Raw genomic sequence first — 11,868 nt, 5'->3', positions numbered from 1 at the left:
AAAAAACCACATATAAAAGTAACTTGAAACTTATTAAACATGATTTTTCAAATTTTCACCGCAATTTTTATAGCTTAGATTTCACCATAAAACTTACTCTTAACATCTAATTTGGCGTGGTCGTGCAAACTACACACATTGCACTTGCGATACATACTCCAATTCGAGTCAGAAAGTTTCGTTAAACTTTTACCAGTATATAATCAAGTACGAGGTGTTTCCATAACGTGTCTACGTCCTAATATTTTTCTTTGAGAAGTCAGCCAATTCTCCCCTGTGCCCGTATCCGCACGGTGTCTTTAATGCATCGTGTCGTGGACCTTAACTGAACTAGGCCTAATTTAACTACATTGGTTAACATGGGCCACACGTAACAAATACTAGGTCCAACAGTCCAAAAGAAAAGGGTTTATAAGCTCACTATATATAATCCTAAACAAAATCTAGGGTTTTGTTTTCTCTGAAACTCAATAGCTGCTGCGGGTAGAAGAAATCTTCATCGCCATCTCCAGAAGCTTCAAAACTTCAACCAGGTAATAATCAAAGCATCCACTCATCTCATCTGTACTTCAATCATCATAATCCATGATCTAAGTTGAACGATCTACTTTCTTCCCTCAGATTCTTAACAAAGTTCTCATTTTCGTTTCCCTCATTTGATTTTAACAAGAACCCTTTGCTTAAAACTCATTCCAGACTTATCTTCAGATGTTCAAAACTGTTTCTGTGTAGTTTTTGATTCCTGAAACCTCCAAAAATCGGTTGACTCGGCCGAGTTAGTACCGATTCATAGATGTAGTTCACTTTAGTTTGCCCATTAGGTTTAATTTGTGATTGAAATGGTCTTTTGATGTGTCTGTTTTGATTTATTTTGTATTGTTGAATAAGTTATGAGTTAGGGTTGAAGTATAGGATTTAATATGTGTTTATGTGGTTTTGGAAATGTTGTGTGCAGGTAAAATGGCACCCACAGCCCCCAAGAGTGGGCTCTTTGTTGGTTTGAACAAAGGTCATATTGTCACTACTAAGGAACTCGCGCCTCGCCCTTCTGCCAGAAAAGGGGTATGAATCATTGTTCTACCTCAATACTGTTCTGTTTTAACAATTTTTGTTTGATGTCTGCTTGTTGTTTGTTAGTGTTTGTGCTCCATGTTGATTGGTTGTTTTTGGTTTGTTTGAATGGTGTTGTTGCAGAAGACCAGCAAGAGAGTTCTTTTTGTTAGGAGTTTGATTAGGGAAGTTGCTGGATTTGCTCCTTATGAGAAGAGAATTACTGAGCTTCTTAAAGTTGGAAAGGACAAGCGTGCTCTTAAGGTGGCTAAGCGAAAGTTGGGTACCCACAAGAGAGCTAAGAAGAAGAGAGAGGAGATGTCCAATGTTCTCCGCAAGATGAGGTAATTTCTTAGTTCATTGTCTTTTCAATTGCTGAAGTGTAGTTATTAATAGCAACACCATGCTTGGAAATATCATAGTTGCTCGTACTGTCTTATGTTGAATAGCTTGTACAGTAGCTTAGTCAAAGTTTTGTAAATTTTATGGTTTTTGAAGACCGAAGTGGATTTGTCTGAGGAATACCATCTTCCAAAATTTATTGTCATATATGATTTACATCTTTCTTGTCCATCAATGATTCAATAATGTTTTTCAGGACATGTTTTTGAGATTTGATAACTGAAAAGAGTTCTCTGAGTGTTGAATTTCTGCTCATGAATGAGTTATATTTATTGACATCAACAAATATAGGGGCTAGGGAGAGTAGTATTCTGGAACTAAATGAACATCAAGAACATTCCCATACTTTTAGTGGGTGCTATATGATTCTGTGTTTAATGTTGAACATACAAACTTGTTGACCTAACCAGATGCACACATGAATTCACTACAAACTTTTGTTAATGCAACGTATGCTTGCTGGAGATAATGCTTTTGCGTGTATCCGTACTTACATTTATATATTAGAATCACTTTTCCTAGTTTGTGCTTTTGTTGTGTTTGACATAAGAACTAGTCTCTTATGCTCACTGAGGATAACGTTCTTCTGTTTACATATTTGGGTTTGGTGTCTCTTTTCCTAATTCTGATTTCATTGTGGGCAATTGCTGCAGGTCTGCTGGAGTGTCTGAGAAGAAGAAATGATGAAACAGTCCCAAGTGCCTATATGAAGCAGAGTACCATTTGATTTGTTTTTTACAGTCAACTTCATGAGTCCAGGTTAAACTTCAGAGTTCAGATGTAACCGTTTTCTTATCTTTGGTTAGACATGCGACAAGTAGTATATTTTGGTTGTCGACATTTAAGTGAGCTTTTGTTAGGGTAATTGACAAACTCGGTTGCATACTGACATTTTAAGTTAATGAAGTATCAATTTCACAAAAACAAAACTTATGCACTAGTCCTCTTATATCTCTCTTTAGTTGTTTTGAAATTGAATAGTTGGTTTCTTTGCCTGTAATTATCTTGTTCTACTCGTTTTGGTCTTGTATTCTTGCCTTAAAACTTTTAGTTTTAAGAGACTTGTAAATTCAGTTTATACCTTAGGGATAGAGTTCAGTTGCACTATGTTTGTCCTTGTGTAACACCAACCCCACTGGGATACTTCTGTTCTGTGTACTTCTGCTTTTTGCCATAGTTCTAGCTAGCTGGAAAAGAATTCAGAATATGATACTATTCCTTCCCTTCCAAATGAACAAAAGAATTAAGGTAGCAAGAAATGCCTTTTTTCTTGCACTAAAAAAACAGAACCTTTTTCTTGCACATATACCTAAATGATCATTCAGCCTCTGCTGAACGGGAGTCTAGTATGACAGGAATCAGCCTTTAAATTAAAAAAAATGAACACAGATAAACAATCATAAATACAGCCTAAACGGCCACATCTCCAAGTTTTAAGAAGTTTCTCATAATCAAATAGCCTCACTACTTGCAACAAGTATGGCAACATACTCATAAATAAAGGACCCTAAGTACACTTGTGACAACCAGAACCCTACAGTTAAACTGCCTTTGGTCAATCTAAAAATGTCATTACACTGCTTTCTCCTAGTGCATTCAGTGAAACAAAACTGTTGCCGTGTGAATGTGGTGTCTGCCAGCTCCCAATGCTCTTCTTGTCTGCAATCATTCTTGAAGTCCTAGTTTTAAGATTATATAGAATAACTTTCCCAAGACTTCCTAATAGAATTTCATCCCTCTTTGTAATGGCTAATATATTACAACCAGTAATGTTGTCAATGCGAATGCATCGTGTACTGAACACTATCCTCCAACTCCATGTCTTCTCGTTCTTCTCTAAAAACCACAAGTCGTGTCCAGACAATCGGCTACCACACACAAGAACCCTCTGATAGCACAAAGTTTACCCTTCCCTATAATACCTGGTGAAGGAAGCGAGTAGAATTCCTCCTCTCCCAGATCAAAGGCCACGATCTTCGAAAATCCCTTCTGGAACCAATGAAGAGCTCCATCTACACAAATGCTTGGAGAGTAGAAATTAGATAGCAAAAGGCAATTCGTTTCTCCAGCAATTCTCCACCCACTGTCACTGCCAAGTGTATATACCTCGACCTTCCCCTTGTAAGGGGGATTGTTAGTGTTTCCAAAATAGGAAATTCTAACCACCTTGTACTCGTTTGTTGGACGGTAGTAACCAAACCCACACACAATGTAAACACCATGTCTGCTTTTCTTCTCATCAATCGACACCCTTGGAAGATTCACGTATTCTCTTGTAATGGGATTACAAACGTATGAAGGCTCGTCACTGTATCTGAAACCTCTGTCGATACCGTTGCTGTCACCATAGATGGTTTTGTACTTTGACTTGACTGATAAGCAAATCAATCCATTACATGAACCAACAAATCCATGCACGGCGTCTGGAAATTTAAGGTTCATCCTCTTTGCTTGGTAGTTAGGCTGCTTATCATCAATAATCTCACTCGCGGCGTGGTACTCTGCATAGTAGAAAGCATGTCTATCCAAGCCAAAGAAACTCATCGGTTCAGAATTAGGGCAATCATGAATACTATCATGATCAAGAAACTGCTCATGTTGCTCCTGCTGCTGCATCAATTGAAGACTATGCTGGCTTTGTAGATGGAGACCCGCAAAGAAATTATCAGCACGAAACTGTAAAATATCCCTCCAAGCTTTACACACTAATATACAATCTAATACTGACTCGACCGGTAACCTAGAAAGTATATCTAATGTGACTTCTTTGGGGAGATTGTCCATGGGAATATAAACAATACAACATAAATTCCTGGCTTGCGTTTCCGGAGCTTGAACAGTCAATATTTCACCTCTGCAAACAAACAGGAATTAGTAATTAGCAGAAATACAAAAATACGGTCAAATTCTCAAGATTTGAGTCATGTAAACTAGCAAAACCGCACGAGTAATGCATTTGCTGTTCCATTCTAAATCCTGTAAATTCCACGGTTAGTCGTACTTCGTATTGAGTCATATATATATACCATTAATTGTTGTGGACTATTAAAGTATTACCCATTAGTGAATAATTAACCATTGGCGTGGCAAGTGGCATGTGAATCAGTAATAGTACCTAGTATACACAGGATGCTTCAGCCCCTTACAGATAGAAGATGGAGAAGGTTTAACCAATATAACCCATTTTGTTACACCCACAACATCAGAACTTAACCCTATCATTATCATTTCACATTAGTATAGTGTACTAGAGCAACAATGTAAAAACAACAAATCTGGTAATAGTATAAGAAGGTCATTTGACTCATTCTGCTAGGTATTTCTACAAACAGTTAAGCTGCACTACTAAGGTATTACAATCCAAGGTCATAAATCATTTGAAATTCGTAACAATTATAGAAAAGGCTACCTGCTTAGCTTATTCATCAACAACATCTGAAATTGCAATTCCAAAACCAATCATATTCACTAATTACTTCCTAAACCCCAAATTTTCATTTTGAAATCCTAAAAAACAATTAAAATGTTTAAAATCAGACAATGGAACTCAGACAAGAACTCTTAAGGAGAACAAATAACATATTCAAGCAATACATGAAAAACCTAAAAATCAAGAAGATTATTACCTGCAGAGTTCTTGTCAGAGGAGAAGGAGAGTCATGATGTTGAGATTCACTAAAATCCATTTAGAAATTTAACATAAAACCAAGGATTTCTGGGGTTCACGGTTTAATCTTGAAAACCTAGAACAACCATTGAAATCGCCAGAGAGATTTTCTACTCTCCAGATTATGAAATGAAAATTTTGGGGGATTTGTCTGGTCTTTATTGGGGTTATCTGGATATGGAGTCTCATATCCGCGTCCAGGCCCATATCTGACGATGAATTTCTAGGATGCTTCCATGCGAACGATTTTTTGGGCACCGTGGTTTCTTTGGGGACCATGATTTTATTTTGGGCGAAGACATTAGAAGTAAACCTAGGTTCCCCATATTTAGATATTTATATTAATACCTAAATTACCCCCATAATTAATTTTAGGTTATGATTAGTGAAATGACTTAGTAAAAATTAATTAGTGAAATTAAATTAAAAGATGGGTTTTTTATTAGATGAGTAGAATTATTGAGAGAGTAAAGTTAGAGAAGATGAAGGAGAAAAACATGGAAAATAATTTTTTTTTCCAATTCACTATCTTTGGGTATTCAAGTGATGATGACTCATCTGATTCTTCATCTCCATCCTCTCATAGAGTATTTGTTAATCTTCACAATGATCCGGATATGAGTTATTTCTTAGATGGTGATTCTATTCTTCCCCAAACTCAAACTCAAGATGAAAATGATGGATTTTATCAACCACAACCGGAAGAAGAGTATTTGGGTATCCAGGTATGCTCAAAACTTAGATAATGTATGTTCAATTGGTCAGAAATTTCCTAAAAATGTAAATTTCTGAACTGGATTTTGGGCAGTTCGGTTATTTATATGATGAACAGGTAATCGAACTCATCTGAAGCTACAGTTCGGTTTCCTCGTGAGATGAACAAGTAACCGAACTCATCTGAAAGTGTAGTTCGGTTACTTGTTCCAAACACGCAGGTTACCGAACTCTCTAATAATAGAATTTCTAGGAGTTACAACGTTATGTTCGGTTGGTTCGCAACCAACCGAACTTTAGTGTACGAAGTTCGGTTAGTTCGCAAACCGCATGCACTTTTGATCTAACCGAACTTTACGTAATATAAGAGTATATAAGTTTACAAAGTTTGGTTCTTTCGCAAACTTGAACCTAACAGCTAACCAACCGAACTTTGAGTTCGGTTGTTGCGATAAAATTCTGAAGTTACCGAACTTAACAAAAAAAAATGTGAATTTCCAGCGTCATGTTCGGTTACCTAGAAAAAATAGAAAGCAACCGAATTCGGAGTTCGGTTGCTGCGATAATATTTTTAAGTTACCGAACTATGTTGTAATTCCAATTGTTCTTGTTACATTTCTTGTAGATTGTTTCCCAACCTATACCAATGGATGATCAACCTTCTCCGGTCGATATGTTATTTAAAGATACATCCCATCACTATGCTAATGATTTGGTATTTGACTTTCCTATTGATGCGAAAAATTGGGCTAGAGAACATGCCAAGAGAGTCAATTGTGTCTTGGTTTTGAATGGAAAAGAAAGCAACACTCGTTTTGAAATGGTTTGTGAGAGAAGTGGAGATCCCGATGTTAGTCACAAGAGGAAAGGTTATGAGTATAAAGGAAAGACGACGAGGAAGAACACAACGTGCTCAAAGAAAATTAAATTTCCGTTCAAGCTAGTATTTAGCAAGAGCAAATTAACGAAGAAATGGTTTCTAGCTATGGATAAGGTGGTAGGTCATCATAACCACGCTCGTCCGGATGATCTTGAAGGGCATGCAATGGACGCAAGGCTCACTCCTCAAGAAATGGAAAAAATAGCTAAATATAGCAAAATGAATATTCCACCTTCCACAATGCTTCGCTTATTAAAGCAAGATAACCCGGGTAACGTATCATCTTTGTACACCATTTACAATTCAATTGAGACGATTAAAAGGAATGAATGGAAGGATAGACAAGTAATGCAACAATTGTTTTTTTTTGGCTCAAGAGAAAGGCTACGTGGTTCAAAAGAAGGTAGGTCCAGACGAAGAAATAACTCATCTCTTTATTGCCCATCCGAAGAGTGTTCAATTGGCTCAATCCTTCCATGAAGTTCTTATAATGGAATGCACTTACAAGACAAACAAATACGAGATGCCATTGTTGAACATTGTATGTCGTACGTCGACGAAGTCACTGTTTACCGTTGCTTTTTGTTTTCTAAAGGACGAGCAAGAACCAAGTTACACTTGGGCGTTACAATAAGTGAAGGAGATCTACCGAGATGATGAGATCCCCGGGGTTATCGTGACGGACAATGAAGTAGCATTGATGAACGCAATAGAGAAAGTCTTCCCATTAGCATATAATATGCTTTCTACATTTCATATATGGTGCAATGTGATGAGTAGGTGTAAGCCTCAACTTTTTCCACCTAAGAGAATAGGATTGGAAGAGATTAGTAAGCTTCCGGAAGATAAACAAGCGGATGCAAAAGAGGCATTCGATAAACAATACACCATCAATCACGCTAAATGGGTTGCCTTCTCCGGGGAATGGGAGGGTTTGACTTGGTCTCTCAACGAAGAAGAGTATTATCTTAATCTTGCCGAATTTAGAGAACATTGGTCTAGCCCCGAATATCCGTAGGATATAATAACGTATGTGGTGGAGAAATGGTTGGAACCGCACAAAGAGCGCTTTGTTTATGCTTTTACCAACAACTATAAACACTTTGAGAATCAAGCGACAAGTTTGGTAGAATCGGCTCACCACCGGTTGAAGAAAAATCTCTTTGGATGTGTCGATAATTTTGTGGTTGTGTTCAACGCAATGGAGAGTTACTTTAACCGCGACATTGAGAGAATTAAAGAGAAGTTCCAAGAAATCCGCATCATGAAGTACAAAAAGATTGTAGAAAAAGGTGGTAACATCAAGAAAATCGCGGACCTTCGATTTTTTAAGGGACTCCACTATAATGTTTCACATGCTTGCATCAAGAGGTTAATGGTTGAGGTGAATTTGATTGACATGTGGGGAACCAAGCCGGACGAGGTGTGTGTTTGCAACATGATGAAGTCTATGGGACTCCCTTGTCGCCACATGATAGCTAAGTATGAACATGGCATAATCCCTTTAAGCGATATTGATCCACATTGGCAACAATTAAGTTTTGTCCCTCCTCCAAAGGGCGATGTCGGTGAAGAGTTTGGTGACAATGAAATAGGAAGAGTTGTTCTCCAAATGTACCGGAACATGAACAAACTCGAAAGGAAAATTTTTTGGTATGACATGCGGCCTATCGTTTTTCCACACACTTCGGAGAATGTGCAAGAACCGAATAAAGGCAGGGGCAAAGGTAGGCCAAAAACCAAAGAAACAAAAAAACAAGTTAGAGAATATGCAAAGGTGTTGGCTAAGAAGGCAAGAAATGATCCCTTTTACTAGAGATCCTTGTGGGCATGAACATACCGCGGCGAAGTACCTAGAAGATTCGAATAAAAGGGGAAGGAATATTATTCAAAAGGGCGAGTCAAGTGAAAGAGATATGAAGAAAAAAGGACCAATGTTACGCTCTCAACCTACTCCGTCGGAACCAAGTCAAGTGAAGTTAAAGGCTTCAATTGATGATACACCACCTCTTGTTGGTAAAAGGTACTTGGAAGAGATACCTCCTTACATTAGAGATTACGTCATATCCATCAATGATGTCCCTCCGGATGGTAATTGCGGTTTCCACGTTGTCTTGCAACAACTAGGGCCTTTCACTCAAGGTTCCAAACTATATGATGATAATCAAATCGCTTATATTCGTCAAAGGATGAAGATGAAGCTAAAGGAAAAACCGGAATTTTACAAGACAATGTTGTCCGATGGGGATGATAGTCTCAACATGCAATTCCTTAGGCATCAAATCCGTCTCCACGGGGGCAATCAAATCACAAGGGATCATTGGATGGGCATGCCTATATGTGGGCACTTAATCGCCGACGCATTCAATTGCGTGGTTCACTATTTCTCAAAAGGTGCTAGTTTCACATACACTCCCAAAACAACCATATGTTTCGAGCAACTTAGACGTAGGAGAGTGGTGATTGCATTGGTTAACAACAACCATTTTTAGTCCTACGGTTAAAATACAATTGTCCATTGCCTCCGATATGCGCATACTCTTATTGGAATGGATTTAACCCCGACACGATGTTGGGTTGGTGCATTATGTATGAACATAACATGGAGATGTGGAAAGCTTTGGAGGAATCGAACAAAATTATACACGGACATGCGATTTCCCTTGAGGATGATTAGATGTAACCTTGGCTAGAATATATGTATGCTTTTCAACATCATCATATGAATGAAAGATTGTGTTTTTTGGTATTTGGTCTTATTTTGTGTTATTTGCTCATATTTTGTTGTTTTTCACAATGCATTTTATAGAAGTTCGGTTATGAACTGAGATTACAACACAATATCGAACTAGTTCATGAAATAATTTCGGTTAGGAAATGAAAATACATGACGTTGCCGAAATGAAATTACTAAGAACTTAATACCCAAAACGCATTATGAAAAGCCTCTAAGGATGCGGAAATGATATTCATATTTGAAATCCTTTCCTTTCCATCGTCGCCATTCATTCTTTGACATCATAACGATTTCCTCGTATCTTTCAATCCTAAGTCGATTCTTCGCAACAATCCGATACAAAATCAAAAAAATCCACAACTCTTTCTCGAATCTTTTCAAATCGATTGAACAAAGGTAGTTGGTCAAGGTTATCAACGTTACCTGTATCGTCGCAGAAGTTCTCATGAATTTTATCCCAAAAACTATTAGTCATAACACCATTGACTCTTCTTTCTTCATCCCTCTTTGGAAAGCATAAAACGTAGTTTCTACAAATAGAAAGATATTCTTCAAGAATAAATTTATGACTAGGATTTGACATTTTGATTGAAAGAAATGTTAACCATGAGACACATATATATAGCATTTAGGTGTGTAACGAATATAAAAAAAGCCATTTTTTTGAGTCAGATCAAGTACAATGTTGTCTCAAAGCTTGAGTTCGGTTGCTTATAAATTTGAACTAATAACCTACTCAACCATTGAAAAAAATCAGAAGTTCCAGGCTTGAGTTCGGTTCCCTGGTAAAATTATGCAGGTAACCGAACAATGTCATGCTTTTGGAACCCTAGAGTTCGGTTACAACAGACTTTTCTGCAGGTCACCTAGCTGTTCAGTTCGGTGACCTGCCATTTTTCACCGTTAACCGAACCTGACTCTGGATGTTTTGGCATGTTTTCGTTTTTGTTCAACCCTTGATTTCGGTTACAACAGACTTTTCTGCAAGTCACCGAACTGTTCAGTTCGGTGACCTGCCATTTTTCACAGTTAACCGAACCTGACTCTGGATGTTTTGGCATGTTTTCGTTTTTGTTCAACCCTTGAGTTCGGTTACACTGCAAATTTTCGAACAAACTGAACGCAGAGTTCGGTTACACTGCAAATTTGGGATCAAACCGAACTACCTGTGTTGAATCCAAAAATTGAAAAATTGCAAAATTTTAATGTAATGACACACATGCATGACTGTAACAACAACAACATAAGAGTACCATAACTAATTGTTTTAAGTCTTCTAAACATAAGAACATAAGACTACCAACTCATAAATTAAGAAGTCTTCCCAACATAAGAAACAAACTACGAAATCCCAACTAAAAAACTCTTCAAAACATAAGAAACCAAAGTATTAATTGTTGCAATCACTCATTTGTGACGACCACTACGAGAAACTTTTCTATTCTTGCGTTTAGGAGCTCTAACATTTCCCCCGTCACTGTTAGTGTCCTCTCCACTGCTTTGTTGTTCAACCATTTGACTTGTACCTTCACCTTCTTGGCGACTCCTCTTCACCGGCATTGGATCAACAGTGGGGGGGTGCAAAAACATGAGTCAGTTCAGTGTAGAGGTCTGTTTGTTCTTTAGTGTTCATCGGGCCTCCACTCTTGATCTTTTCCATCAGTTTATTCAACATTTTAGCACTAGCCTTTTTATATTTAGAGAACAAAAACATAAATAAACGACTATTATTTCTATTTTCAATCAAATGCATAAATAAATGACTAGAAATAAAAGACGAGAGAAATATCTTACCGCCGCATTCCATAAGATCAAAGCCTCATCACCACATTTAGGCGTATTCTTCATAATTTTTTGAGCCTCTTTATCCATTATCTTCGCTTTCGATTTCTCAGCACGAGCTTGTTGGACTTTGTTTATTACCAAAGGATGAGACCATTATTCATACCATTCAATGTAACCCTCTTCAACAGCATTTGGATCATCAATGGAATCCGACAAGTCTACAGTAGGAACAATATACTCCGCAATGTTTTTCCAATGGACCACAGATGGAGTTGGATCGTATTTGGTATCAAAATTCTTTTCGGTGTTCTTGGTTCCCCGCTTCGTCACCTTGAAGTTAAATTTGTCCTCGTTTGGGATAGTTTGGATGCAAGAAAATTGTCTCAATACTCTACGAGGATTATACATTGTATAACCGCCAGGATGAAACAACGGTCCGTTGTAACCTACGATAGGTGAGAAATCAATATACTCAACATCAACATCTTCTTGATCTTCATTATAAAAGTATGAATGTAAAAACACATCTCGAAGCGTCAAAGCATCCAATTTCTCCCTCAACCTCAACACCTTCTCTTCCCTTTTCTTGTCCTGGGAGTTCAAAAATTCATATTTACCAGCTGTAGGCTTCCC

The 11,868-nt window shown here is 37.6% G+C and overlaps 2 protein-coding genes across 3 annotated transcripts; one reads left to right on the top strand and one right to left on the bottom strand.

Moving 5' to 3' along the window:
• The first annotated feature begins 431 nt into the window (after positions 1 to 431).
• LOC113308063 (60S ribosomal protein L36-1-like) lies at positions 432 to 2,449 on the top strand. Its single transcript, XM_026556534.1, has 4 exons — positions 432 to 533; positions 956 to 1,062; positions 1,195 to 1,394; positions 2,106 to 2,449. Exons 2-4 carry the CDS (start codon positions 961 to 963, stop codon positions 2,134 to 2,136), a joined length of 333 nt encoding a protein of 110 aa, XP_026412319.1. The 5' UTR covers positions 432 to 533; positions 956 to 960; the 3' UTR covers positions 2,137 to 2,449.
• A 352-nt stretch (positions 2,450 to 2,801) lies between these two features.
• Positions 2,802 to 5,232, bottom strand: LOC113308267 (F-box protein At3g07870-like). 2 transcript variants are annotated; one of them, XM_026556753.1, is made up of 3 exons: positions 5,079 to 5,232; positions 4,862 to 4,959; positions 2,802 to 4,306 (listed from the first exon to the last, which is right to left on the bottom strand). In XM_026556753.1, the coding sequence occupies exons 2-3, from the start codon at positions 4,885 to 4,887 to the stop codon at positions 3,289 to 3,291; spliced, it is 1,044 nt and encodes a 347-aa protein (XP_026412538.1). In that variant the 5' UTR covers positions 4,888 to 4,959; positions 5,079 to 5,232; the 3' UTR covers positions 2,802 to 3,288. The 2 variants fall into 2 exon arrangements, with proteins under 2 accessions (XP_026412538.1, XP_026412539.1); XM_026556754.1 differs by lacking the exon at positions 4,862 to 4,959.
• Positions 5,233 to 11,868: the final 6,636 nt, after the last annotated feature.

Source organism: Papaver somniferum, chromosome 9, assembly GCF_003573695.1.
Source record: "Papaver somniferum cultivar HN1 chromosome 9, ASM357369v1, whole genome shotgun sequence".
Taxonomy (NCBI): domain Eukaryota; kingdom Viridiplantae; phylum Streptophyta; class Magnoliopsida; order Ranunculales; family Papaveraceae; genus Papaver; species Papaver somniferum.
Note: the sequence above shows the minus strand (reverse complement) of the source record. Positions and strands in the feature narration are given on the sequence as shown.